A 24,854-nucleotide genomic window follows, 5' to 3' on the forward strand; every position below is an offset into this window, starting at 1 on the left:
TGTGCAAAGCAAACACGACAAAATAAGAAAAAAAAACAAAAACAAGAACAAATTAAAACCGAAATGCAATTTTTTGTAATTTCTTTACAGATTATTGATTTGTTTGGCAAGCAGGCGATAACAAATACAAACTAAAAAACCATTTTTCAAATAAAACTAACATCAAATTCAAAACTCAACGTGCCTTTCTTATTGGTCTATTGGCGATGGGATACTTCGTTTTCAGTGCCTTTGGAATGGAATTTGTTGGTAAGTGAAGGTTACGAGCGCCCAACGATCCTGTAATGATTGCGCACCGTCTTGGCGAACTCCGGACCTCCCGCATGCCTGCAAATGTCCCAACCATCCACCAAAAACTCCAGCTCGTAGGAGCTGTTTATGTGCTCCAAGTCATCTGAAAGATGCAATATTTTAATTGAATTTTTTTTTAATGGTAACATTATATTTTAAGTTAAAATATGTATTAGTAAATTGGTATTTAAATTAGCCCGCATTTAAAAGCACATCCTTAGCCCTTTTCCGTACTTACTGACAACCATCTCCTTGACCTCCCACTCTGCATCGTAACGTTGCCTTAGGAACTGCAGCACCGTCAAGAGTTCGGAACTCTTTAGATTGGGTTGGATCCTGTGCTCCGACACTATTTCGTCGTCCATCCAGAGGGTCAGTCGGTTCAACATCCGGGCAGTGTTGTCCCTAACCTCGGTCAGCGATTCTAAAATCTTGGTCATCGTGGCCAGAGGACGCTGGAGGCGTACATACAAATTATTGATCCGCTTCTCAGTGGCCTGGAGACCCTTCCTTGAGTCCGCGTTGTTCAGGAGTTCCTCGGTGGCGAAGAGCCGGCTGTATATAGTCTTGATAAGCTTCATGGTCTCCTGGCCATTCTTGATGCTCAATTGCCAGTGGTCCGCATCCTTGCACAGCTGCTCGGACATGGATAGCATCTCTTTTTTAGCTTTCGAAATGTTCATTTTCGGAAAATGAAAAGTTAAAGCAATAAATTAGAAACATGCGAATTAAAAGTTTCAGGGTTGCCTAGACATTGTTTCAAGTGACTTTTCCAGGGCTGCCAGGGAGAGGTACATAAGCAGAGTTGCATTTTGTTACTAGACGAAATTCTGCATGTTGCAAGGCTAGCTTTTCTACTTATTGATAAGTTTGTAGTGTATAAAAACAGAAATATAATTTTAAAAATAATTAGTCTTTAATATAATAGTTGATATTTTCTTTTTGTGTCTAAGTTTTATTCTAGTTCTTGTTTTATTTTTTAAAGCCACGCTCGTTCCTTCCAATCTCCTTAATTTCTCCCCTTTTTCGATTGCATTGCGTGCTAAATTGATCAAGTGGCCACGATTAAGCAGCCGACTAACTTTAGCCCCATTAATTGCGATCATGTTGGCCCTCCTCCCACTGCGCCACCCCTTTTTCCACTATTTGCAATTAGCTGCGTGACGAAGGCGAAGAAAAAAACTAGGAAACAATTTTCACTCGGTTTACTTTTGGTTGAGCTGGGGGGACTGAGGTCTGGAATCTGGAGATGGGGTCCCAGCGTCTGGAGAATGGAGCTGGTGCTGTCAGGCGGCATGAATTACTGTGCGTTGATTGCCTTTAAGGCCTGATTGCAATGGCAACAACAACTTTGGCACAAATTGCTGGCTGCTTCTTTATATATACTTCTTTTTTTTAGCGGCATGCGGCAAACGAGTTTTCGGGAGGTTTGTCCCCCGGTTTTTCCCCCCAAACGACTGCATTAATTATCAACAAATCATTTTTGCAGCACCGAAAGCCACATTTATCAGCGATTATGCATGGACAAAGGAGTCGGGCTCATTGGACGGCGCACTTCGGATGCTCCACAACTCGCGGGTTGCAAGTGTCGCCCGACATATGTTGCTGCTCCTCGCGGTCGCATCTGTGGATGCCATGTGGATCGAGATGGTGATCTTGACGTGGAGCCGCACAAATTTGTCAGAAAGAAGCAGAATGCACTCAGAGAAAACTTAAAAAAAAGAGCTAAACTTTTTTTTGAAGCTTGTAAACTTAAAAACGTCATAGATTAATTGATTTTATTTATAGTGTTAATGTTAGATTTTTATATTTTTTTCAAGATAATAATTCGGTTTCACTTCCTGTTTATTTCATTCTTGATTTAAAATATATTTATTTTAATAGGTTATCGGTTGAATTATTAACATTATTAACATTAACATTCGCTTTTCAGGGATACTTTATGAATTATAATAATTGTATATAAAAACTGAAACTTAATAAAATTATGAATATCCAGGGATCTGGATCATATCATCATACAAGATGTTATTCTTCCTTAATTATTTTTTTAGCTTATTTGCTTTATAGAGAAAGAGCTTCACCAGTCTAATTGATTTATTATAAAAATGCCAGCTCCTTATGCCATTTTTTTGCAGTGCCGAATAATTTATGTATAACCGATATTCCTGTTTTTCCCTCTGTATTCGGATGGCTCTGAGCTCAGGGCGTCGGCGACATGACATGGCATTGATAAGCGCAAAAAAGTCGAATCGAATCGCCGCCGTCGCGGGCTCGCAATTAAGATATTTTTATGTAAATTAATGGAAACTCTGAAAGGAGCAGTCGCTGCTCCTTGTGGATTTGGAATGGGTCGCGTAGGAGCCAAAGAAGCTGGAGCATGCGTGCAACTTACAAATAAGTACAGCGATTGGGTCTCCCAATTGCGCATTTTTAATTGGAAAGCTCAGAGAAGAACCCAAAGCGCCTGCCTGCCTGCCAACTGGCGAACTGCAGAGGCAAACAAAAAGTGACGCACCGAAAATTTATTGTTCCAAGGCATTTCAAGCGGATCCAAGGCGAACCGATTCGAGGATCCGAGGAGCCGCATGTCGAATGGCGAGTGCAAACAGCAAAAAGGCCGCGGGCCATGAAAATGAAACAAAGCAGGGAGATCCAGCGGCATGGTATTGTTCCCGCACCTCGAGGTCCGTTCTTTATGCTCCTCGGAGCTCTCTTACTTAGGCATTTATGTCTGGCACTTGACACATTTTGTTATGGCATTTTTCAGCTACCGCGCGGACTCCTCCGGCTCGGTTGACCCAATCAAAATTCCTGGATCTTGCACTTGAATGCGTTTAATTTGTAAGATTCGCTTTGGGTCGACCGCTGGCCAAGTGTTGAACTTTATGTTCTCTGATGCTCTGGACAGAACATTAACCTTAAGTGTTTTTTTTTGAGCCTCTGGGATAAGGCTTACTGGAAGGGATGTGGTGTAAGGTTGGTAATGAGTGTGGAAAGTTTTCCTGGTCTTTGATTATAATTATTTTAAGACTTTTTAAAACAAGGTTTATTAAGCGTGTAAGAGTACTCCATTTAAAAATACAATTACCCTAAGTCTTCCGATAATATCGTTTTAAAAATTATACGGAAGATAAAAAAATTTGATCATTAATTACACATACTTCTTCATGGGAAAAATAAAGGAGTGATGAAAATAGTAAGGTTATGGTCAAAGATAGGATTGAAGTTATAGTTTACTCGAGTCGTCTATATATAGCTTTTATTTTATTTATCTGTACTTTATAACGCCTGTACGTTAAATATTCCTGTTAAACCTTTTTTATTGAAGGCGAATCCTTCAAATAATACCCATCAATCACTTGTCTATAAGCTCTATTTCTTATAGCCCAAACATCAAATTTTAATGACCATGGGTAAATAAAACTTTAATGACCGAAGAGTGATATAAAGCATAGCCGCCCAACCAACTCGCAGCTCCAGGAACTACAACAAACCGCACAAGTGAGTGAGTAGTGAATCCATTTTGCGATTTCCTCTGAAGATCATTTGGATGTTGTTTTCATCCATTTTCCATTATCCGGTTTCGCATTTCCGATCCTCGTCGTCCGGTCCTCTTGCAACTTGCAACCTGCAACCCAAAGAGCAGCCCATCATTTCTGCATTATTAATTCCTTTTCTAGCGTAAGCCAACTTATTTGCCTGCTTATCTCCGCCAACATCCTTTTGGTCTGTGCGCACTTAATGGGGATCCGTGGCCAACTATCTGGGGAGTAGGGTGGTCAGTCCAGGTTCTAGATTCCAGATCTTACACTGACAAAAAAAAATATTAACACATATAGTAGCAATTACCAGCGCATATTTATAAATACTTCCATTAATACTTTAACGACAACAAATTAATTATCAAAACTTTAAAACTTTATATTATATTTTAAACAAATTTGATTATTTATTTCGCTTATTTTGAGTTAACATAGACTCAAACCCGCATTTCACTACTACCCACTACCTGACTAGTCATATAGATGATATTTATTTTAATTAGCAACCAAACATTTAAACACTTTTTATGAATTTCTTCCACTGCAGACCGCACTGCAGCTGCAAACTCCAACTGACCAGTTGAGATTGTTGTTGCCGGTAGCGTTTTCCGATCGCCGGACAAGCAAAACGAGAGCAGAACGAGTCTAGTCTGCGCGGGGGGACAAGTTGATTTATTCTAATCTGTATAAGCGTTGCTATAATAAAGCAAAAAGGCCCTCGGAGAGTGGACAATGCTCGCCAGCGGCTTTCGGCCATGTCCGAAGTTAAGGCCAAATTGCCGATCGAAATGGGGAGAGAGCGAGGGAAGTGGGATTCAGGTTCCGCGTTTTAGGCCCCAACAATCCCTAACCATTGTGTGCCTGCTGATTCTGCATTGTAATTGGATTTGAGCCGCCGGTGCAGTCGCAGCTGCAGATTCTAATAATGACTCAGCAGCAGCAGCAGCGGCCGAAAGGAAAAAGGAACGTTGTGGAGTTGTGGGTATCCTGTCCCCATTGTTCTTGATTTGGCCCCGAGGCATCTGGCTAAAGTCGAAGCCTTTCACCGGGACTAATGCACTCCAGGCCACCGAAATGAAGATGCATGCGCAAATTTATCGACTCTCGACGCGAAGGTAGCTCCAGACATGCAAAATGTCGCCGGCCAGGAATGTTATCTACGCCCAGAGTCTCAGGAAAGTGTCGCCCCAAAGACAAGGGACATTGGGTAAGGAAATGGCTGGTGGGCTTGGAGGACCCTGGCGGAGAATGGCGATGATAGCCAGCAAGAGGCTAATGCAAAGGCAGAGGCGTCAATGGGTTCGAGTGGTAGCAGCCGCCAGCAACACCCACTTCGATGCGATGTTCTTATCGCTGGTATACTTTTCCCGACACAGGGTAGCTTCACTTTCATGAAGAACCTAGCAAATAAATAACTTTAAAATTAACAAAAATTTTAATTCAGTGAAATTAACAATTAGGACTAACAAAACGGAATCGATTTTAATATGTTATATAATTAAACAATGTATGTACAATAAAAGTAAAACTAATTGATTGGTATCTAACTAACTTTAAGTAGCCTAACCTAACCTTACTTTAAGTAAAAAAGGACTACTTGAAAGATACAGCATATTTAATAAGTTTTTTTCAAGCATTAATATAAAATAAAATTCTTTCGAAAAGAGCATTTTTTTTGTAAGCAGTATTTTAAATAGAGGGGTTTAAATGTTATGCATTTATAGTCCCTCAAAAGGACGTATAACCCTATAAAATCCTTAATTGCACTGATTCCCTTCCCAATTAAAGTGTATTCGAGATTCATCTGATCTCGTAAGTTGGCCGCGCATTGTTTTCGCTGTCTTCGCATTGCGTTTTATTCAAATTTGAACATGGTGCTAACACGCAAGGAGCAGCCGAGTGGGAGGATTGGGATGAGGATGAGCCGGCGGAGGATCTGGGGAGGAGCGGGTTGTGGGCGGTGGCCAAATCACGTAATGCGCCATGCAAACATTGTTAAAAACACTTGTGGCCCGAACTCCAAGCCACTTCACTTCACTCCACTCCAGTCTTCAGCCTCTTGCCTCTTGCCTCTTGCCACTTCACTTGATTTTATTTTCGCGCAAATTTGCATTTTCAATTCTTATTCGCTATCGCTGCGTCCTCTGGGAAGGAATATAAAAATAACAGGAAGGGGAAAACAGCAGCGGCGAGAGGACTCTGCGTTTATTTAAATTTATTTTCCTAGAATGCCACAAGTCGCCATCTCAGTCGCATCGAAGTGCAATTTGTTTGTCGCCCCGGCTGCGAAGGCTCCTAAAGCTGTATCCGCTCCCTGCTAGCCAGTCTGACTTCTGTGGGTCCGTCTACAAGTCTGGGGATCAGACTTCCAGTCCTGCCAGAATGGCCTCAGCCCCACAGCCACGCCGTCCAACTGCGTCTGCGTATGAAAATTAATTGTTGCCACTCGTGACGACGTCGACATCAGCAAAAGCAGAGGCAGTAGTGGCAGCAGCCAAACAACACACTCGAAAAGTGGGTTTCCACATATTTTAGAATTTTGTCATGGAGTGGAAAAGTCGTTCAATATCCGTTTTCATAATTGAGAAAACGATTGAGATAAAAAAAACTATTTTGTCCTTCAAATTGAATGCCTTTTTAAAGTACTATTGTACTTTTAGTATATGTTTTGTTTGCAAACTAAAGCTGATTTTCTTTCTGTGCAGAGGACAAACAGCAATATGAACAGCAGCAGCTCTGCAAATCGCAAGTTGCGAGTTGCAAGTGGGCGGCAATGGGGCGCATATCGTTTAGATTTATGGACCGCTCTCGTCGGACCGTCGCGTGATAAGTCTATAAAATGTACGTTACATTTGTACGTGCAAATGGCAGTGGGCCGATTTGCATATTTGCGAAAGTTTTTCACCCATGGCATCGCATTGGCGTAGGACTTTCATTATGCCATCGTCGCTGTGCCAAGAAAACGGCATTAAACTCACTTCTGTTGGTGAAAGGTGGTCGCAGGTTCCCAGTTTGCTGGACAAGGTGGGGACACTTACTTCCCTGGGCTTTTCGACTCTTTTCTGGTGGACGTGGAGTGGTGCCATCATGTGGGCTGACCCAGAGGCACATTAACTGTGTTAATTGTATTTCATATACCCGGCTCCCTGGTGAAAGGTTGGAAAGTTTTGTCACTGCCCGAAGGGATGGGTTTCGAGTGGCACATGTTGGTCTAAAGGAGATTTATGGATTTATTGGATAACTGAGCACTTATTGATTGATTTCCTTTTCTCATACATGATACTCGAAAAAACAAAATACAACCAAAAAGTAAAATCAGAAAGTTAAGATTTAGTACCGGTTGCATAAAAGAAAACAAGAGATAGTTTTAAAAATGTTAGTCTATACTTTACTGCTGTGTTTCTATTTTAAAAAGTTTGGCATTAGGACTTGTATTTTTTTTTTTTAATTAATAAATATTAATTTAATATTTTGGCATATATAATTGTAAAAATTATCTTATCAACGTTTAATCAACAGTCAATAGTATAGAAATAATGTAACAACAGTTGCACTTCTATGTCTACTTTTCTTTAGTATTTCTTCAAATTAATGAAAGTAAACAATTTATATAAGAAGATCTAAAGACAGATAGTTGGTTACATTATTGAATTAAAAATCTAGTGGGTACGCGTATATGCAAAATCACTCCCCCTTTGTGAGCAAACATTGGCGCCCCCGGGTGGACCAACTGGATCTTAGAAGTCATGTGTTAGATACATTTTGTTACTGATAATAATGAATGTCCAGAAATATAATATTTACCACGACCTGAACTATAACTAAATAATTATTTTTCCATTAAAAATATAATAACAAAAATTTAAATGTTTACATTTGCCTATTGACTGACATTTCCAGATTGAACTTCGACTGCCAAACGATTAATTCCCCTGCCAGCGCTGAAATGCACTACAAAGCCTCGATTTCTCATCCCCAGATGTTTTCCATCCTCAAGGTGGAAGTGCATAATCTGTGCACAAATCTATTCAACAGATTGTCAGGGCCTCTTCCCCCCCATTTGCTCCCCGCAGATCCCATTCCCTCGGCCTTTAACTTCATTGTTCAGTTCTTTGGGCTCCTCAAGCGCAGCGCTTTGTTCAATCAATTTTTGCTTGATTTACAATTTCAAGTTGATGACATTTCACCAGCAGGAACAGAAGGAGCAGTATCACTCGGTTTGTCAGTCCGAAGTGCCGGAAGGGGGAGTCCAAGTGAGGGTTCAGCTCCAGAGTGCTCCTCGTGACACATTGCTCCATTAATTTGATGGATTGTAAAGTTTTTCGCTTCACTGACTCGGAGAGCATGAGCGACGACAAAAAAATCAAAAAAATCGCTAGGAAAAACTGAAGAAAAAGGAAAATTAAAGCACATATCGGCGAGGGAGAGTTACCCGTGGTGAATGTTGTAAATTTATGCCTGCCCAAGTTGACGCTTCAGTGAATTTCTGTGTTAAATTGTCACCAGCGACGACGAGGATGATGAGGCCTCTGATGGAGATGGAATCGTCGGAGGCACCAATGTCCAGGATCGCTGAAAGGACCTCATTTGCATTGTGGACACGGCCAGTGAATTTTTTCCACGCCTCAGTTCATCTGAAGTTTTTTTTTTTTACCAAATTGGGGCAACCGCTGGGATCCAGCTTGTTTTTTGTTTTTTTTTTTACGGAACGAGGGGCTGGTTGAGCAATTTTTGGTCCATCCCAAGCCAAAAGGGTTTATGGCGTCACCAAATGAAATGATGGAAATCGGGGGTTGACAGCTGTTTTGGGATCATTTATGGGGGCCAAAGATTTTATAGCTTCTGCAAAGATTTCGGGGAAAGTTGATGAATTTGCAATACTTTCCAGGATTTTGCAAGGGGTTTTAATCCAATTATAATGTTTTTAATTTGTTTTGTAAAATATATCACACTTTGTTGGTTAAATGAGATGAACTTACTCAATCACTCAGTGAAAAAAATGTTGATTTATAATATTGGCTTAAAATGGGAACCACTCTTTCTTAATAAAATAAATTTTTCATGATATTCGATTTTTTATTTATTAAAAAAAGAAAACAAAAAAAAGAATATGGAAAGTAAGTTGATAACTGAAAAGAGATCAGGTTCTCTCTAGACTCTATTGCAAAATACCTCGAATAAATGCAAATACCCTTCCCTTTTAAAGTATTTATGCCTTTACGGAATCGCTCCGTTTTGTTAGCGTTTAAAAACGCTTTAAAATGCAACAAAGCGTTTCCCCAGCGATTTGCTGGCGATTTGCAAGCGTTTATGGCGAACGCTTTATTCTGCCAACTGAATATGACAAGCCCACATTTGGCCAGTGGAACAGGAGATGAAAACGGAGTCGGAGATGGAGGTGGTCTCCACCCAAAGTCAAAACCAGATCGCCCCGATAGGCGATTTTGCATAAAATGCAAAATGCGACGTCGTTGGCGGAAATGCGTTTAGAGTCGTCCTTTGAGGCGGTGCTGCTGTTGCCGTTGCCGTGGCTGCCGTAGATGTTGCTGCTGCACTAGCAACATGCAATGCCAACACGTTGCCACCGGGCTGCGCTGTTTTTGCAGCAAGGGCTTTGTTTAATTGCAAGTTTTGCAGTTTGCCCGGACTGGCTTCCTTTTACGATGCCCTTAAACCCAACTGAGTAGCCCCCTGCTTCCCCCTCTCCCGCTTGTCAGCTGCATGAATTGTCCCTGGAGGCATATGCACCATACCGACTGCAATTGAGAATCGGAGCACGCTTCAAGTTTTTGGCCCTGGCCGGGCCACAGAAATTCCTATGCCCATGTGCAATGGCCAGTTCCTGTTGCCTTTCCACGCACAATGCGCGCATAATAATGAGGCGATGGGCAGGAGCCGGAGCAGGATGAGGGGCAGGAGCTTCGGATGGAGGAAGGGAGGATGCGAAGCGATGGAGCATGGCCACTAAACCGGTTTGACCTGTCTAACACCCCAGACAGCCCTTGCTTTTACCACTTCCAGCCCCTCTGAAAACCCTCAAAGGATTCGATCCATTTCTTTGGTTTGCATTTTGTCATATCAAGTGATTAATGGCTGATTTTCCTGATTTTCCTCTACCTCGATTTGTCCAGAATGACCCCCATTGGGAGGCATTAGAATGGCATTTGTCTAGTTTTGACTGGGGGCGGAGGCTTTTTGCCTCGGTTAATCAAATAAAAGGAAACCCATGTTTGTCGTGGGCCGCAGGCTTAAAAATTGTCATCAATTTGTTGGGATAAGTTGATTTATAGGTTTAAAATTTACTATAAAATGAAAATATGTTTCATTTACAGCTTAATATTTTATTAAAATATTAATATTAAATAATTATTTTTTATTCAACAAATGTATTTTAATTTTAGGATTTGGATTTCCTTCACTAACTCTGTGTCCTAATGATTCGTCCTTACCTAAGCGCTTTCCCTGAGCAACCGCACATGGTGACTCTTGATTTAAGCGGATTTTTTTTCGGTTGGCCCAAACTTTGTCCCAGTTATCCAACGACACCCCGCACCCCTCTCCGCCCCCCTTGAGTGTTGGCCAACTGTTTACCACAACAAAGGCCGAGCAGGCAAACGAACTGAAAGTCCCGGCAAGAAGTTCTTTTAAAATCGCGCACGAGTGAGCAGAGGTAGGAACCCTCTTTTAGCCTCCATTTGGCCCTCCGCCTTTTGGGTTGCACATGCAACCGCGCCCGCTTTCTAAGGCACTAAAAAAAAATAAAATATTTTAAAAATATAAATTATTATTATGCACAATTTTGTTATTCATATTAAAAAGATTTACAACATAACTTAATACATTTTTTTAAAAGATATTCTTTAAAGATATATTTAAATTACATTATGAATAAAATGGTTTCTGCTCTATACTAAAACGAAAAAAAAGGCTTTTTATCAGGGAAATTCTTACTCCAAGTTGGGGAATTTCTTCCTGTGCATGTCAACGGTTCTGCGTTAGCCGCAGGTTTTTCGGGCCTTAACTCCAGCATCAGCTCTCTCTTTCTTGGCCCGCTCTCTCCTGGCGGCTTTCGTGCAATGCATTTCTATTGTTCTTGGCAGTGGAGAGGCAAACTGCCAACGGGATAAAGAAATTACAAAGGCAAAAACAATAGGGGAAGGCCGAAGACTTCGGTGGGGTTTCAGGGGGGTTTTGGGCCAAAACAAAGGCCGCACTCCTGTTGGCCACTCCTCGAAATCGTAACGAAGTCGCCGCTGTCGTCGTCGCTGCAGCTTGCTGTTGTTGCCACAAAATGAGCGCTTTATACCTACTTAGATCGCTATAAATTTGGCTTAAGGCAAGAAAAGTGTTGCCGCTGCATTGTGGCACAGTGGGCCAGGCCGTGCGAGTACAATGGGCCAGTTGTCAACGTGGATTAGCGCTGCCCTTCTGAGCATCTAGCTCGAGATTTTCCAAAATCACTGAGCCGACTACATAAATTAAGGTCTTTATGGGTTGGAAACTTGTTCTGCAAGCAGTTAAAGATGTGTGGATCGAGGGAAAAATATATGTATAACATTACATAAATACTTGGGTTGAACAAATTAATTAAAAAACTATTGAAATAATGTTATTATCTAGTAATAACTATATACATAACACAAAATAATATAAAAATAGTTTGAATTACTATTTATTTTTTTACCATTATATTTTGATCCAGAGCTTTATTTTATTATAGGATTCATCATTGCCTTCTTGAAATCAGGTGTATTTCAATATTGCCACATCGTGGAATATGAACTCTTGTTTAATAAAAATGGCAAGAGCCCTACTTTACACACCAAACCTTCTGAATATTTGAAGAGTTTTTTTCTAGACCACCCCCGCCACTTTATATGCATGTCCTGGTTGAACACAATCTCGGTATTTCATCATGGTAGCAGCTTGTAAAAACGGTTAGCAGTAAAAACAAGCCATCGCGTAATAAAAGTGCTCCGCAATAATAGTATTTTTTATTAGCCACATAATCTCAGTGATATCACAGAGAATATTTACAATCCAATCACTTGTTGGCCACTGTGCCGGCCAACTCCTTGCAGAGCTCCGGAGACTTAGCCTCGTTGCCGTTAGTGGAGTTTAGACGCCGCCGCGAGTCCGCATGATTTATGCGATTATTCTTTTGCGCAGCGCCCAACTTTATTGTTTTATGCTTTTGTGGCCAGCGACGGTCCGTCCGTCGCACCGGCAATCCGCTGGATCGCCGGAGCTCTTGCAACTTGCAACTGCAACTGCACTCGTATCTGGCCGAATCGCCGACGGCTCTGATTCCAGCTTCCCGCTCCCAAAAAGATTGTGTGCAAGTGCACTCAGCAAATATGACGGGAATTCGTTCTGAAATATTGAAAAATTAAGCGAATTTTCGGCTAAAAGAAAAATATTTGTTGAAAAATAGCTTAATTGCAATCTCGGTTTAAAAAAATTACATATGTATCTAAGGCTTTAAACTAAATGAGTAATCTTTTCGTTTTTATAATAATTTAAATTTATAATAATTAAATAAACGTTAAATGTAAAGACCTTTTGTAAAATATTTCAAAATTCAAAATATATATATTTGTTCAATACCCTTAAATTTAAGACAAATACATTTTTTTAAAATCAAATTTGGTTTGGCAGAAACATTGTTTTAAACATCTTTCATATGTAAGCTTTTAAATTGAACCCCATTAAATTTGTGTAATTTTCTTGACTGTAGGGAGGGGAGCATATTCCTTGCTGGCAATTATTGGGCGATGGAGCATATGCGGCCAGAACGCAGTGCAGCTGGGGCAACATTGAGGCATTGAGGAACCGGGGCATCGAGGTATCGGGCATCGGAGTTATGGGGGCATCGGAGGTACCGGAGGTATCGAGGCATGCGCCGCGACTCGCCGCTTCGGGTTAATGTCTTGTTGGTTATTGCCACGTCTGTTTTGCACTTGGCTGCCATGGGCCCATTTGTAATTTGGCACTAACGGGTCTGTTGATCCCATAAATTGCACTGCCACATGCAGCCGCGATTGCCCACCGACCAGGTCCGAGCAATCGGCCAAATGGCTTATCACTATCTGGCCATGTGGCCGAGTGCGTCCTAGACGAGCGGGTTCATTAAGGGGCGTGGCCTTGTAATAACTGTCAGATCCGCTTAACGAAGCGGCGTTCGGAAACGCATAAAACCTGCAATTTGATGCACCGCCCAGCGAACTTCTATGCCTGCAATTAGAGGCGTCAACCTTGGGCATGCAAATTATCGCAAAGCGCATTTCGAACTACGTTTTCAATTATCGAAGTTCTTTTTTCGGCCCGGTTTTTGCCATCACCGTAAATGTCCAACGCCAATTGCACTCCAGCTATTTTCTATATATATGAATTACTCTCGACCATAAAACCACAGCAATTATCGGCAGTTTCCGACTAACCACCGCCGACTTGCTCATAACATTTTGCCTTAGCTGCAAACCCATTCGAGTTGGCTCGGTTTCACCGGCTTTGGTCTATTTTTGGTAACTTGTCCAAGCGGGCGGCTATTGTTGCCATTGCTTTTGGGGCGTGGACCGAGACAAAAACTATAAAATCCATAACCGAACGGAGACAAGGATCGACCCGATCGGCCGAGATACCGTGGGATAGATAAAACAAATTTGTATGGGGTTCTTAATGGAGTTAAAAGAATTATAAAAATATATAATGATATCAGGGTGTTTGAAGTTATATAAAACAAAAGAACTTGCTTGCTCCCTAAGCTAAGACCGAATATAAGAGTTTTTAAACAACCAAATTCTTATTGGAAAGTATAAAATATTTCAAAGCTAACAGTTTCTACTCATTCTTGTATAACAAATTTATTTAAGTGCAGCATCTTAAATTATTGTTCAAGTTTTTCTGTGGTAACAATAAAAAACATGTTATTTATTATTTTTACACTTATGAGTATCAAAAGAGTTTTTACTTTTACTTTTATGAAATTTTGATCTTCATCTTAGATCTTTTTCCCTAGCATTATATCTTCTTTATTATTATCTGAAAACAATGATTAAATTATTGGTTTCCCATAAGAACATCTTTTATTCAACGAATATTTAATAACTTTTTTCAAATAGAATTTTAATACATTTTTTAAAGTTCCGATAATATGCTTATCTTAATGAAAACTAATCGACTAATTTGCCTATCTGCGTAGTTATATTATAGACTGACTACATTCCTTTCTCATAAGCTGTTAAGGTACTGAAAACGATTGTGTTTGCCTTCGAAATCTAGTTTGAACACATCTTGACCCCCCAACGATAGCACTTGGTCTATTATACCCCATTCGAGAGCCGAGTTATTAGCGTGTCTTATACAAAGTTGTGACTTGCCTTCTTTGCTGCAGCTGCACTAAAATTGCTGCAGTTGTTGCAGTTGCTGTTGCTGTTGCAGCCTTTGCCGTTGTTAATGCGAATTTGATTAAAACGAACTGGCTGCGAAATGCAGCCCAAATGGGGGCGACGACTGTCGGCAGGCTCGCGCCCGGGGTTTTCTGCATTTTTTTTTGGGATCAGAGAGCAGATATCATTGCTCGTACCACTCACTTCCAAGCTGCAACGCCACTCCAGCGCCAATTCAATTGCTTATTTACAATGTGCTAAAATTGTGTGCCCCGACAATTGTTCATTAAAAACTCGGCACGAAGTGATATTGATTTTGCTTGCCGTTCGCCGGCGTTACATTTTTTGTTGGCCTCTTTGCTGTCCGGTTTGTGGCATAATTAAATGTGGGCACAGCCGCAAAAACACGCCAACTTATCGAAATAATAACATTTATTTTAAACCAATCCGGCCACGTCATTGCGATCTCCATTCCCCGCTGGACGCCAGCGTCCACCTCCACCGGCAACCCCACGCCCAAGTCCAGTTTTTCAGTATTGAGCTCGATATCCAGTTCGATATTCGAGTTTCGACTGCACTTCCAGCTGCACGGGGCACTTAAAATTTACATTTCATTCGGCTTGGCCTGGTGCGGGGTGGGAGTGCAGCTGCGGCAGTGTCTTGCCGCTATAATGATGACCTGACATTACTCATACGCCCCGCAAATCGAAAAAGTATCTCTTCGAGGCGAGTGGCATAAGTTTGCCAATTAGACTGCGGCAGATACTCCAAATGCCGATTGTAAACTTGTTGCAGCTGGAAAAGTCTGCACTTAAAAAAGTTATTGGCATCTGAAATAATCTTGGGTAATGCTAACATGGTTTGTTAAAAGCCTTTCTCGAACATTTGTTGTATGTCTCTGAACGTTTTACTATTATTATTACAATTTGTTTTTTACCAATCCAATAGACTTCTTACGATTGGGATACTTTTGAATGACTTTCTTTGCCATGGCGCGCATTGCAATCCAGGTTTCATCAACAAGTTCCTTAATAAGTTTCGTTGGCGGATGAAATTCAAATTTTAAATTTCCTCTTTTGGCCGGAAGCTCCCAAATTAGTGATAGAGGAAATCCAATCTTGTAAGCATAGTCACTTGTGCTTCCTCCGGTAAGATATAGTTTATGTGCAGGAAGAACTTTGTAATTTGAAGAGGACTTTAATTTTGCATTTCTTATGGCGTCTACGCCAGCTTGAGCCACTTCTTTATGCTCCTTGTAGTTTTTGGCATTGATTCTGGAATGAAAACAATTACAATCGGTAAGTGTACATGGTACACACAAAAATAAGTTATTTTACCATACCTTTTCGAACTCCATGGATACAAAATCTCGGCCAAAGCGGAATGAAGCGTTAGGTACAATATGCCACGTCGGGAGCTTACCAGATCAAGGAGTACTTTTTGTAAGGCCTGAGATTCGGGCTCCGAGAATTTGTAAGGACCCTTATAGGTAATGGAGCATGAATAAGGCGATGAGTCTCCTTTGCCCCATGCATACCCAAAATTTCGGTTGATATCAGTGCCCACGCAACCGTTTCTCCTGGGTCTTAGGTTCTTCCGCCAGCACTTAATATCATGATCTTTAGAGTTCAATGCTCCGCAATTGATTGCTTCATCTGTGAACACCTTTCCTGATCGGGAATATGTGTATCCATCTGCATTCACCAGCGGTAAAATGACCCAATCGTAGTCCTTTAGTAGTTCCTTGTTCGCCTCAAAGTTCACAACCAGCTGATCGATGATATTCAAAGCTGAGGTGTGGGTGATCCATTCCCTGCCATGAATTCCCGCATCTATGAAGATCACGTTCTTTCCTCTCCGTCCATCTCCATTCGATATGGTAATGGTGGTAAGGTTCCGGTCCTGGTGGGTCTTTCCAATGTCTGTCAACTTCACCCGGTTACCATAACTGCCAGCCAGGCCTTTGAGATACTCCTGTATCTCCTCATAGGTGTAATAGTCATCAGTCTGGTACTGCGGCCGCGACCAGAATGGATTCCCCAAGGATCCAGATATAAAGAGTGTCACCAAAAAGAGTTTTAAAGACATTTTGTTGGGTTACCAAAAGAAGGTAGCTCTTTATAAAGGGTTTCGAAAAGTTATGCCGCTTGTAATGCGAAGTATTTTCTTTGGCATTGGGTTAGTTAGCAATTAAAGATAAGAAGTGCAAAGAAGCGCGTGCATTTAATGACGGTAAATTTTATATTTTTAGAAATTTATCTACCTATTGTATAGGAATGTTTATGAGAATGAAGAAAATTTTTCCTCACCACATAATTATAAATTATAACAGGTTTGACTGATTTATTTACCTACTACAGATTACTTTAATATTAGTAAATAACCAACTCCAGCTGGATAATTAAAAGCTTTATTTTTGTATATTTTATATGAAGTGAAAAATGTAACTCAGTTTTTAATATTGAAATTTTACAGTTAAATTAGGCGACCATTTTTTCTTTGAGTGTACAACATTGGTAACGCAAAGGCGCAACTTGCAACCGGCAACCGGCGATTGTCGCATTCGTAATGAGTGTTCTGTGATCCCCTGGTCGCCATGCAAATTGTCGCCTGTCAGCGTCGCCTGTCGAGTGATAAGCCAAGGCGAGTGCTGATTTCTCGCCACCGGCGTTGGCCATCAGTACCTATAGAAGCCATATGTACACCAGATACCATTGACCGGCTACCCGGACTGCAAGCTGCGGACTGCCGGCTGTCAGGCGATATCTCTGCTCCCTGGGTGTGGCATGCAACAGTCGACACGAGAAGTCAATTTGGCGGCCGCAACTGTTTCAATCCAATTCGAATTCGAGTTTCAGCCGGAGCTGGCTCTGGAGTTTTAGGTTCCCACCAAAAAGCGCCCTTCGCTGACACAGAGACCTAAAAAGGCAGAAAAAAATCATCATAAATGGATATGTTTCCACTTTCCACGCTCACTTTCCTTTGACGGTAGCTGCCCCCTCCGCCCAGCAAAGCTCGCATATTATGGAAATGCCACAATTAAGCAGAGCTTATGAAGGCAGCCAATCAACTGGGAGCCAGCGCAGCCAAGAATTTGGCTTATTTGCATATCTAAGGCATTAACCGAATGGCCGTTTGGGCTTTGATGTCGCTTTGCATAGATTTTCGAGAACTCAACTATTTATTTTCAGCTGCTCCGCTGTTGTTATTTTCCACATGATGGCAGTGCATTGTTTAACCATTCATCCACCGTTAGGACGGACCAAGGGATATCATCGAAATTGGTGATTAGTCGCTTTTAGAATACTCTTTTAAGAGTGTACATAATTTTAAACCATTCATTACTAAACTAAGACCGTAAAAATACATGTTCATCAAATTTATGATAAATAATTATTCATTTTAGACTAGGTAAGTATCGAAATATATACATCCAAAATTTAAAACACACAAAAGCATTAATTAAAAAAATAATATATTCCTTAAATTGTTAATACTATATAAAATGATAGTGATCAAAAATATATTTTATTTTTCTATGTATTTTGAATAATTTTTATATTTTTAGGATAGGTTGGGTTCTAAAAATGATATCAGCTATGGAGCATGTTGCTAAAAACACGTATGTTTAATAGTATTACATATTTCCTTAATCTTATATAAAATAAAATGGTTTGTGGGTTATACAGTACCTTTTTTCGGTTAGAGCATGTATCTTAGAAAGCCTTTCTCGACCATTGACCACGCTAATTAGCCCCGAGTTGGCTAGGGTATGAAGGGGAGACAATGTATTCAGTCTTTGCAGTTTGCTGAAAATTAATTAGACTCAATTTGTTGCTCAACCATCAAGACGGACAACAATGGCAACGGCAGCGGCAGCTGCATCTTGTTTTTGCCGGACAAATTCTATGCTCATATTGTGTATGGCTAGGAGGAAAAGATACGGGTAAAAAACCCCGAATGTTTGCGCTTACAATTCTCATGTAAATGCCAAAAGTTTCCACATTGTTAAAACGCGATTTGGGGGGCGGAGGAGCAGGGTGTTTTACAAAGTTAAACAGAGGCAAACGGTAAACATGTTGCTGTCAACATCTATAAGCCAACATGTGGCGCGGCCACCATTTGGCGGCGATTAGAAAGCGCCGCCTAAGTTTTCAAGGGGCTGGTCCACCAATGGAGCATTGGGGCACATCATTAAGTGACACTTTCCCGCAGAGACTATCCCAAAGATAGCGATGTCCAGAGAAATAAAGTGTACCAATACAGAAATATAGTGTACCAATGGTTTTTCTTATTTGAATAATTCAATCATAGTATTTTTAAATGGAAACAAAAAGATTTACATTAATATCAAACAATATTATTAAAAATAAATATCTATAACTTCTGCATCATAATTTATGTATTTTTAAAATTAAATGTCATTTTGAATTCCAGAATTTTCCAGTACTTGATTTGTATTTTCTAAATGGTTTTAAGGACCTAATAAGGTTTTAAATCAGTATTTAATATATAACATAGACCAAGGACTATACGATTTGCGTCTTTCATCATCTATATAAAATTAACTTTATAAGAAATTGTTTAAAAATTTTTAAGATCATTTAAATTCATCAACATTTTAAATGTAAGTTACAAGCCCTATTTGCTAATCAAAAGCTAAAATGAATTATGAAATAACATTCTTGTGTAATAATAAGGCCCAGTTATCTATAAATTACTTGCACTATTTGTAATGAAAAGCCAAAAACATTGTGAAATAACATTCCTTTGTTATAATAAGGCCCAGTTATGTGAACACGTTTTTCTCTGAGTGGGTTTGCTTCAGTTTTGGCGTAATTTATCAGAGCTGAAATGCAATCGGAGTGCAGGTGAAAAATAGACAGACAGCCAGACAACGACGAAGTCGCGGACAACACAACTTGGCCACTTGTTATCCAGTTATCCACTGCCAGCTCCCCGACTGCAGAGCTCAAATAGCAGACTTATACAGATGTCAATTATTTTTGCCCGGAGCGGGAAGCTTGGCTAGCTCTTCTATTTCTACTTCGATTTCGATTTAGTTGCGCGCTAGCAATTTCGGATCACCGCGGATTGGATTCGATTGGGGACGAAAATTGCTGGCCGAACTCGTTAGCTGGCCAGGTTGCAAGTTGCAAGTCGCTAGTTGCCAGTTGCAACAATCCATCCATCCAGCTACGTGGCAAGTCATCCAATTGCTGGCTACGAAATCGTTATTATTTGCAGACTCCGGGACTGCGGATCTCGCTCCTTGTTCGCCAGGTTGCAAATTATAATTGAATGATTGCATGGCAGCCAAGCGATTTGTTCGTCATTTTCCCCAGGAAAAAGGGGGATCAATTGATATTGATTGGGCCCCTACTTAAAGGCAAAGGTGTCAAAACCATTGGCTCCTAATGGGGTATAAAATGTAAAGCAATTTTGGCCGGGCCAGGCATGTTCATTAAATTGAAGGCAAACATGGTGATGGCCATGCCAAAGGGGATCAGCAACGAATTTATTTAAAAGACAACTTGCAACAAATAAATAAAGCCAGACATCCAGGTCTTCGGCCATGGAATGCGAATGTGCTGCCTGTGTAGGAGAGACCACGTCGTTGTCCTTCTCCTTTGACGTCCAGTAATGCCAATGGCTTGTTGAAATTCATTCATCAATGTAATCGATCAGACATGGACGACGGGCTTTGACATGCCACATAACATGCTCTTCGTATGTAAATGGAGCCTGGGAGAGAGATATGTAGCTGCAGCTATGCCCCACAATGCAACATAAAATTTAATCAATTTATTGGAAACGAGCTATTGTCTCTGGTCTTTTGCCTTTTGCATTTCCAGCTTTTGACTCGGCTTTGACTCGACTCGACTTGGGGCTTATCCCCGGCTTTGCATCTACACTTTCTCCTCTCTCAGGTTGATATGCTATTTTCTTGGCACGAATGCAGGCAAAAGGCCAAGATAAATCTCCCGGATTCGTGTGGGGAGTTGCGTTTTTCTGGGGCGGAACCACCGCACCCACGTCCACCTAGTTGACTGAGTTGTGGCCACAGTTTGGCATTAGATTATGCCTTTTCCATTTTCTGGATCTCAGCCAGGGGAGAAAATCTTGAATAAGTTTACTAAAGTTTTCTTACTGCCAGTGCAGACAAACTAATATCAACTGCATCTTATTAAAATGTTTATTCAGTGAAGTTCTTTATTGAAATTGTCTTAAGTTAAAATAAAATTTAATAAAAAATACTGGGATTCATTTTGTAAAAATAAGCATTGAATAAGGTTTACTCAATACAAATATTTAATTTAAACAAAAACAAATAGAAGGTAATTTATCCATTTATTTATAATACTTCTTCCGATTTATTTATGCCTTAATTTAAGATTTATTTAATAAAACTAATAAAAAAATAATTTTTCCTTTGTTTTTCTATAAAAACAAGTTGGCTTACTTAATGTTTGAGCTCATGTCAACCCAGTAAGTCCACATTTTGTACTTGTCACACGATAATTTCCCCCAAGAATACTACATAACGAAGAGAATAGCCAAATAAACTATTATAATGAAGAAGAGAAAAAGTGCACCCAAAGTCAAGCCCGTTGCGGAGGCCATTCTGAGGTTTCCCCTGGTGCCCGAAAGTGAAATATTGGATCGCGAGGCTAAGTATGTGAGTCGCCTTAATGATTTCAGCGTCAGTTCGGAACTAGTAAAGCGTAAGTAATAAGGTTCTCAATTAAAATTAATAATCAAAATGATACGGATGCAGATGCTCATACCGACTTCTACGATCTGGAGGTTGAGCGGATGTTCAGGGAGCACTGGGAGCATCATCTGCGTTGCGATGGCCTTCCGCGTCCCTATCTACCCGTCGAGGTGCGCGAGTTTATATCCAAAATGCGGTTCTACGATGACTACGAAACCAAAAACTCTATGGACTGGACTTTGTCGGTGGACGAACGCTCTATATTGAATCAGAACATATTCCGGGTGGACAAAACGAGAACAACGATGAAGCTAACGAAGGATAATCCGGGCGAACACTACGACAAGAACGTACAGATGTGTCTGGACACCTTGAAGGAGATGGATGTTATGCTGGACAACCAGGCTGAGATGGTGCGAATGTCCGCCAAAAGACAGTCTGATGTCATGGAAGTCGGTTTATATATACAGAATATGGGCCACATTTTATTTATTTACCTTCTATAGGTTTATACCGAAGTCGAGTTGGAAATCGATGATATCTTCGATCGCCTTACATATCGAATATTGAATACGCAAGATGCTTATATGGAGTTAGTACATCGATAGATCAATTATATTATACATAGGTAACATAGGTAACTTTATTTGTTTAGCTCTGAAGATGGAAGAGTTGCCAAGTGGAGCTACGAATGTAAGCCCTGGAAAATAGATTTGTGGGGCCTGCGCAATGTCCCAATAATATTTGAGATGTTGGAGTAAGTTAATCAGATGAAAATGCTATTAAAGAAGAACTAGTGACTGAAAATTTCCTAGATTGCCAGTTATGTTGGCCGAGCTGCCGGCCACGGGAGTCGAGGTTCAGATACCGAAAAGTGTCCTGAAAGATTGCATAACTCTGCGCAGTTTGCACACCGATTTCGATAACATCTCCCAGAATGCCAAGAGCTTCGAGACATCGGTTTCTGCCTCGGTCAATTATCCGACCGCCGGCATAGTTGATATAGAGGAATCGGTGATTAATGAATGGGTCATGCAGCAGGAAATTCAGGAGGAGACCATGAATCTAATGCTGAGCAGGCGAAAGGAGTACGAGGAAATGATGGAGCTCATTGCCGAGAGAACGGAGGCAGCTGCCAAAGCGGCCAAGAATTCTGATCCCGATAAAGTAGTAAAAATAGTAATACCAAAGGCCCCGAAAGAACCTCCAGCCGTTCCCCCCGGCATGTTCCCCGACATATACACCGATTTTCTTAGAATGGAGGATAGCCAGTATTCGGGATACCTCGATGAGGTATATCACCCAAGGCATCTGGACATGCAGCCATTCGAGGTGGGTTTATGATTATCTGAACAATATCACCGCGAATTCTTCAGAGCCCGATCAACCAGCTTTAATAACACAACTAATCAGTGTTTAACTAAAACCTAAGAATACTTCAGAAGTACTTTATTTAAATTAGCATAATCATTAACTACAAACTTTAATATTAGTTAGTCTGTTATAACACAATTCTTGTCAACAATATGAAGACTCTATTATAATTATACCTGAGTAATATACTAATACCCCTCAGATAAATCTTAGGGAGCGAATCATGCTGGGTGGCATCTATGCGATCATGTTTGTGCGACGTCCTGAGCAAACGCAATTTGAGAAGTTCAACATTGTTTTGCACGAGGATGGACGGGTTCTTCACACCATGCCTGAAATGAAGGCCGAAATAGAGGGGGAACAGATACGTAACTCCAATATTGCCAGAAGGACCAGGGAGACCTACCGTGGTACCAAGATCAAGTTGGAAGACGACGAGTTGCCCTATTTCATCGTAACCCTGCAATTGCCCAAGGATCTATGTAAGTGGAGTGAGCCCGTGCTTTGTCATTTCTTAACGGAGCAAGAGATCATTTCGCCCGATTCCATACGCGAATCCGTCTGGTTACCCACCATGCAAAGTACAATAAGGCATTCGGAATATAATGAAAGGTTAGATGGCACCTTCAACCTTGGTAGTCGAGTTTCAGTGGATTCCGCAAATATATTTCGACCCACAATTCGGTCCTTTCTCAGACAAAGTAAAGTAGACGTGGCTCAGCCAAACGAAGTTCCGTTGGAGGACTTCCAATTGGATAAGGAGTTAAGTCACTTGGAGACGAGAAACCTGGAGAGATACTGCGTACCCCGCATTATTTCGTCGTTTAAGTTCCCTGCAGATTTTGGCGACGACAAGCGAGAAGGTGGCAGGCCGGGCTTGAAGGCTTTGCTCAAGCGTCAAGAAGTCGAGGAAGTCGTTACTCAGGTTAAGAAGTTAGATTTCAATTATGATGCCCAGGCGGTTAACCCGGAGAGAATGTTTCCTCATTTTCCCACCGTTGATCCTATGCAATATCCCACACTGGCCGATGATCAGGAACCACAGCCTCTTAATGTCGCCACTGCACTGGGACTTTTAAGAACCTTTGACAGCATCAAAACGAAATATAAGGAAAAGCCCGTTGAGCTATTGAGTCAGCCGGATGAGCAAGATAAAAAGTCAAAGATTAAGAAATTAGGCTTGAAGGAGGATGACGAGGTGCCAGAGGGAGGAAAACGAAAACCATCTAAGATTAATGAAAAATTACGCGCAAGCGTTAGGATGGAGAAGCTGGAACGGGGTAGTGGTTCGTCGGATAAATCCAAAACTGGAACGGACTCGACGATTGAGCAGGACGTGACACATTGGACTACGAAGTACATTAAAGACGCGACGCTAGATAAAGAAACCAGCAGAATCACCTTCAAGACGGATCGTCTGGGGTATTTGGGTCTGGCCTTCAAGCGGTACGAGCATTTTCCCTTTCGCGAATGGTCATTGCAGCCAAATGAGGAAAAGTAAGTGTTAGAATACCCAAAGAGATCCAATGAAGATACCATTCCATATATAGCCCGGATGAGATCATTCTAAGCGTCGATACATTCCATGTTCGTATATTTTTCTATATCACATCCAAGGGCGTTCGGGGTTATGTGACCGATTTAACTAAGGGTTATACGGCCAAGCCAGTTAAATATTTAGAGATTTTAGAGCCGATATCAGATTTTCGCCAAATGCGCCAGGTAAGTCCGAAGTAGCATTGTTCTTTTCTAACCTGCATCTTTTTTCAGATGTTTGTCAGCAAGAACATTAACATATTCGCCGAAAACGATGCTAGTTTCTATATAGACAACGGCTACTTTTCTATGAAGCACGTGGCACTTGAGCTGCACACCTATAGCATCATGGCTCTGCATTGCAAATTGATGAAGTTCTATCGATCAAATTGGAATCGACTGGCCTCGCGAAGAGATATCATCATGGGCATGAAGATCGCCAAGGATAACTCGGATTATTCCGAGGTAACAATGCGAATTACTCCCGAGAAGACCACTTTCGTTCAGATCTCAGAGAATTGTTCTGACAAAGTGAATGTCATTGTGCTCACATATAATGAGACTTGGCGAAACATAAGCGTAAGTAGTAAATTTGACGCTTAAATCGAGATAGTATTTAAAAAGATGCGTTGCAGAACTTCACGGATCTTCATCAGGCCATAAACTCGATGGTCCCCAATGCCACTGAAGTGCGCAATAAGGATTCCATTCTTCTGCATTATGTGATGCGCATGCTGAAAGAGATAAGGCTATTAAGCTTTTCGTAAAATTTCTCTATATTTTGTAAATCCATACTTGCTAATCTTCAATACAATAAGAAGTTTAAAAAAAGATTGGCTGTAGCATGTTGGTGTCTTACAGATTTGATCTTAGTTTTTGATATATTCTCAATATTAACTTATATATATAAGTTATGTGTTTTTATTTTTTTTTTAACTCTCTGATTAAATCTCTAATTTTAATTAAATCGCGGTCAGTATTCTAATCATATAATCTAATTTAAGA

The 24,854-nt window shown here is 40.8% G+C and overlaps 4 protein-coding genes across 5 annotated transcripts in view; 2 read left to right on the top strand and 2 right to left on the bottom strand.

Moving 5' to 3' along the window:
• Positions 1-174, top strand: part of LOC108028273 (mediator of RNA polymerase II transcription subunit 13) — a 27,412-nt gene extending 27,238 nt beyond the window's left edge. Inside the window, exon 15 of the transcript XR_006368503.1 lies at positions 91-174. The gene's annotated coding sequence lies outside the window, so the exon portion shown is untranslated. The remainder of the gene's footprint in view (positions 1-90) is intronic.
• LOC108028275 (uncharacterized) lies at positions 82-1,051 on the bottom strand. The gene is made up of 2 exons (XM_017099979.3): positions 530-1,051; positions 82-394 (listed from the first exon to the last, which is right to left on the bottom strand). The coding sequence occupies exons 1-2, from the start codon at positions 972-974 to the stop codon at positions 261-263; spliced, it is 579 nt and encodes a 192-aa protein (XP_016955468.1). The 5' UTR covers positions 975-1,051; the 3' UTR covers positions 82-260.
• A 14,033-nt stretch (positions 1,052-15,084) lies between these two features.
• On the bottom strand, positions 15,085-16,312 carry LOC108028005 (carboxypeptidase B). Its single transcript, XM_017099633.2, has 2 exons — positions 15,567-16,312; positions 15,085-15,498 (listed from the first exon to the last, which is right to left on the bottom strand). The coding sequence occupies exons 1-2, from the start codon at positions 16,310-16,312 to the stop codon at positions 15,144-15,146; spliced, it is 1,101 nt and encodes a 366-aa protein (XP_016955122.1). The 3' UTR covers positions 15,085-15,143.
• A 4,398-nt stretch (positions 16,313-20,710) lies between these two features.
• Positions 20,711-24,682, top strand: LOC108028047 (uncharacterized). 2 transcript variants are annotated; one of them, XM_017099685.3, is made up of 9 exons: positions 20,711-20,949; positions 21,003-21,391; positions 21,446-21,531; positions 21,595-21,696; positions 21,755-22,271; positions 22,516-23,810; positions 23,864-24,035; positions 24,084-24,428; positions 24,485-24,682. In XM_017099685.3, exons 1-9 carry the CDS (start codon positions 20,799-20,801, stop codon positions 24,614-24,616), a joined length of 3,189 nt encoding a protein of 1,062 aa, XP_016955174.1. In that variant the 5' UTR covers positions 20,711-20,798; the 3' UTR covers positions 24,617-24,682. The 2 variants fall into 2 exon arrangements, with proteins under 2 accessions (XP_016955174.1, XP_050742153.1); XM_050886196.1 differs by lacking the exons at positions 20,711-20,949; positions 21,003-21,391; positions 21,446-21,531; positions 21,595-21,696 and having other exon boundaries at positions 22,103-22,271; positions 22,527-23,810.
• Positions 24,683-24,854: the final 172 nt, after the last annotated feature.

The sequence above is a fragment of the Drosophila biarmipes genome, chromosome 3L, assembly GCF_025231255.1.
Source record: "Drosophila biarmipes strain raj3 chromosome 3L, RU_DBia_V1.1, whole genome shotgun sequence".
In the NCBI taxonomy this organism is placed as follows: domain Eukaryota; kingdom Metazoa; phylum Arthropoda; class Insecta; order Diptera; family Drosophilidae; genus Drosophila; species Drosophila biarmipes.

Excerpts from the sequence above, each read along its gene's own strand:
- LOC108028275 (XM_017099979.3), bottom strand. The coding sequence starts at position 974 with ATGAACATTTCGAAAGCTAAAAAAGAGATGCTATCCATGTCCGAGCAG. Across the intron at positions 395-529 it reads GGTCAAGGAGATGGTTGTCA|ATGACTTGGAGCACATAAAC; the intron begins GTAAGTACGGAA and ends TGCATCTTTCAG.
- LOC108028005 (XM_017099633.2), bottom strand. The coding sequence starts at position 16,312 with ATGTCTTTAAAACTCTTTTTGGTGACACTCTTTATATCTGGATCCTTG. Across the intron at positions 15,499-15,566 it reads TATCCATGGAGTTCGAAAAG|AATCAATGCCAAAAACTACA; the intron begins GTATGGTAAAAT and ends TTTTCATTCCAG.
- LOC108028047 (XM_017099685.3), top strand. The coding sequence starts at position 20,799 with ATGAAGAAGAGAAAAAGTGCACCCAAAGTCAAGCCCGTTGCGGAGGCC. Across the intron at positions 20,950-21,002 it reads CAGTTCGGAACTAGTAAAGC|ATGCTCATACCGACTTCTAC; the intron begins GTAAGTAATAAG and ends ATACGGATGCAG. Across the intron at positions 24,429-24,484 it reads AGACTTGGCGAAACATAAGC|AACTTCACGGATCTTCATCA; the intron begins GTAAGTAGTAAA and ends GATGCGTTGCAG.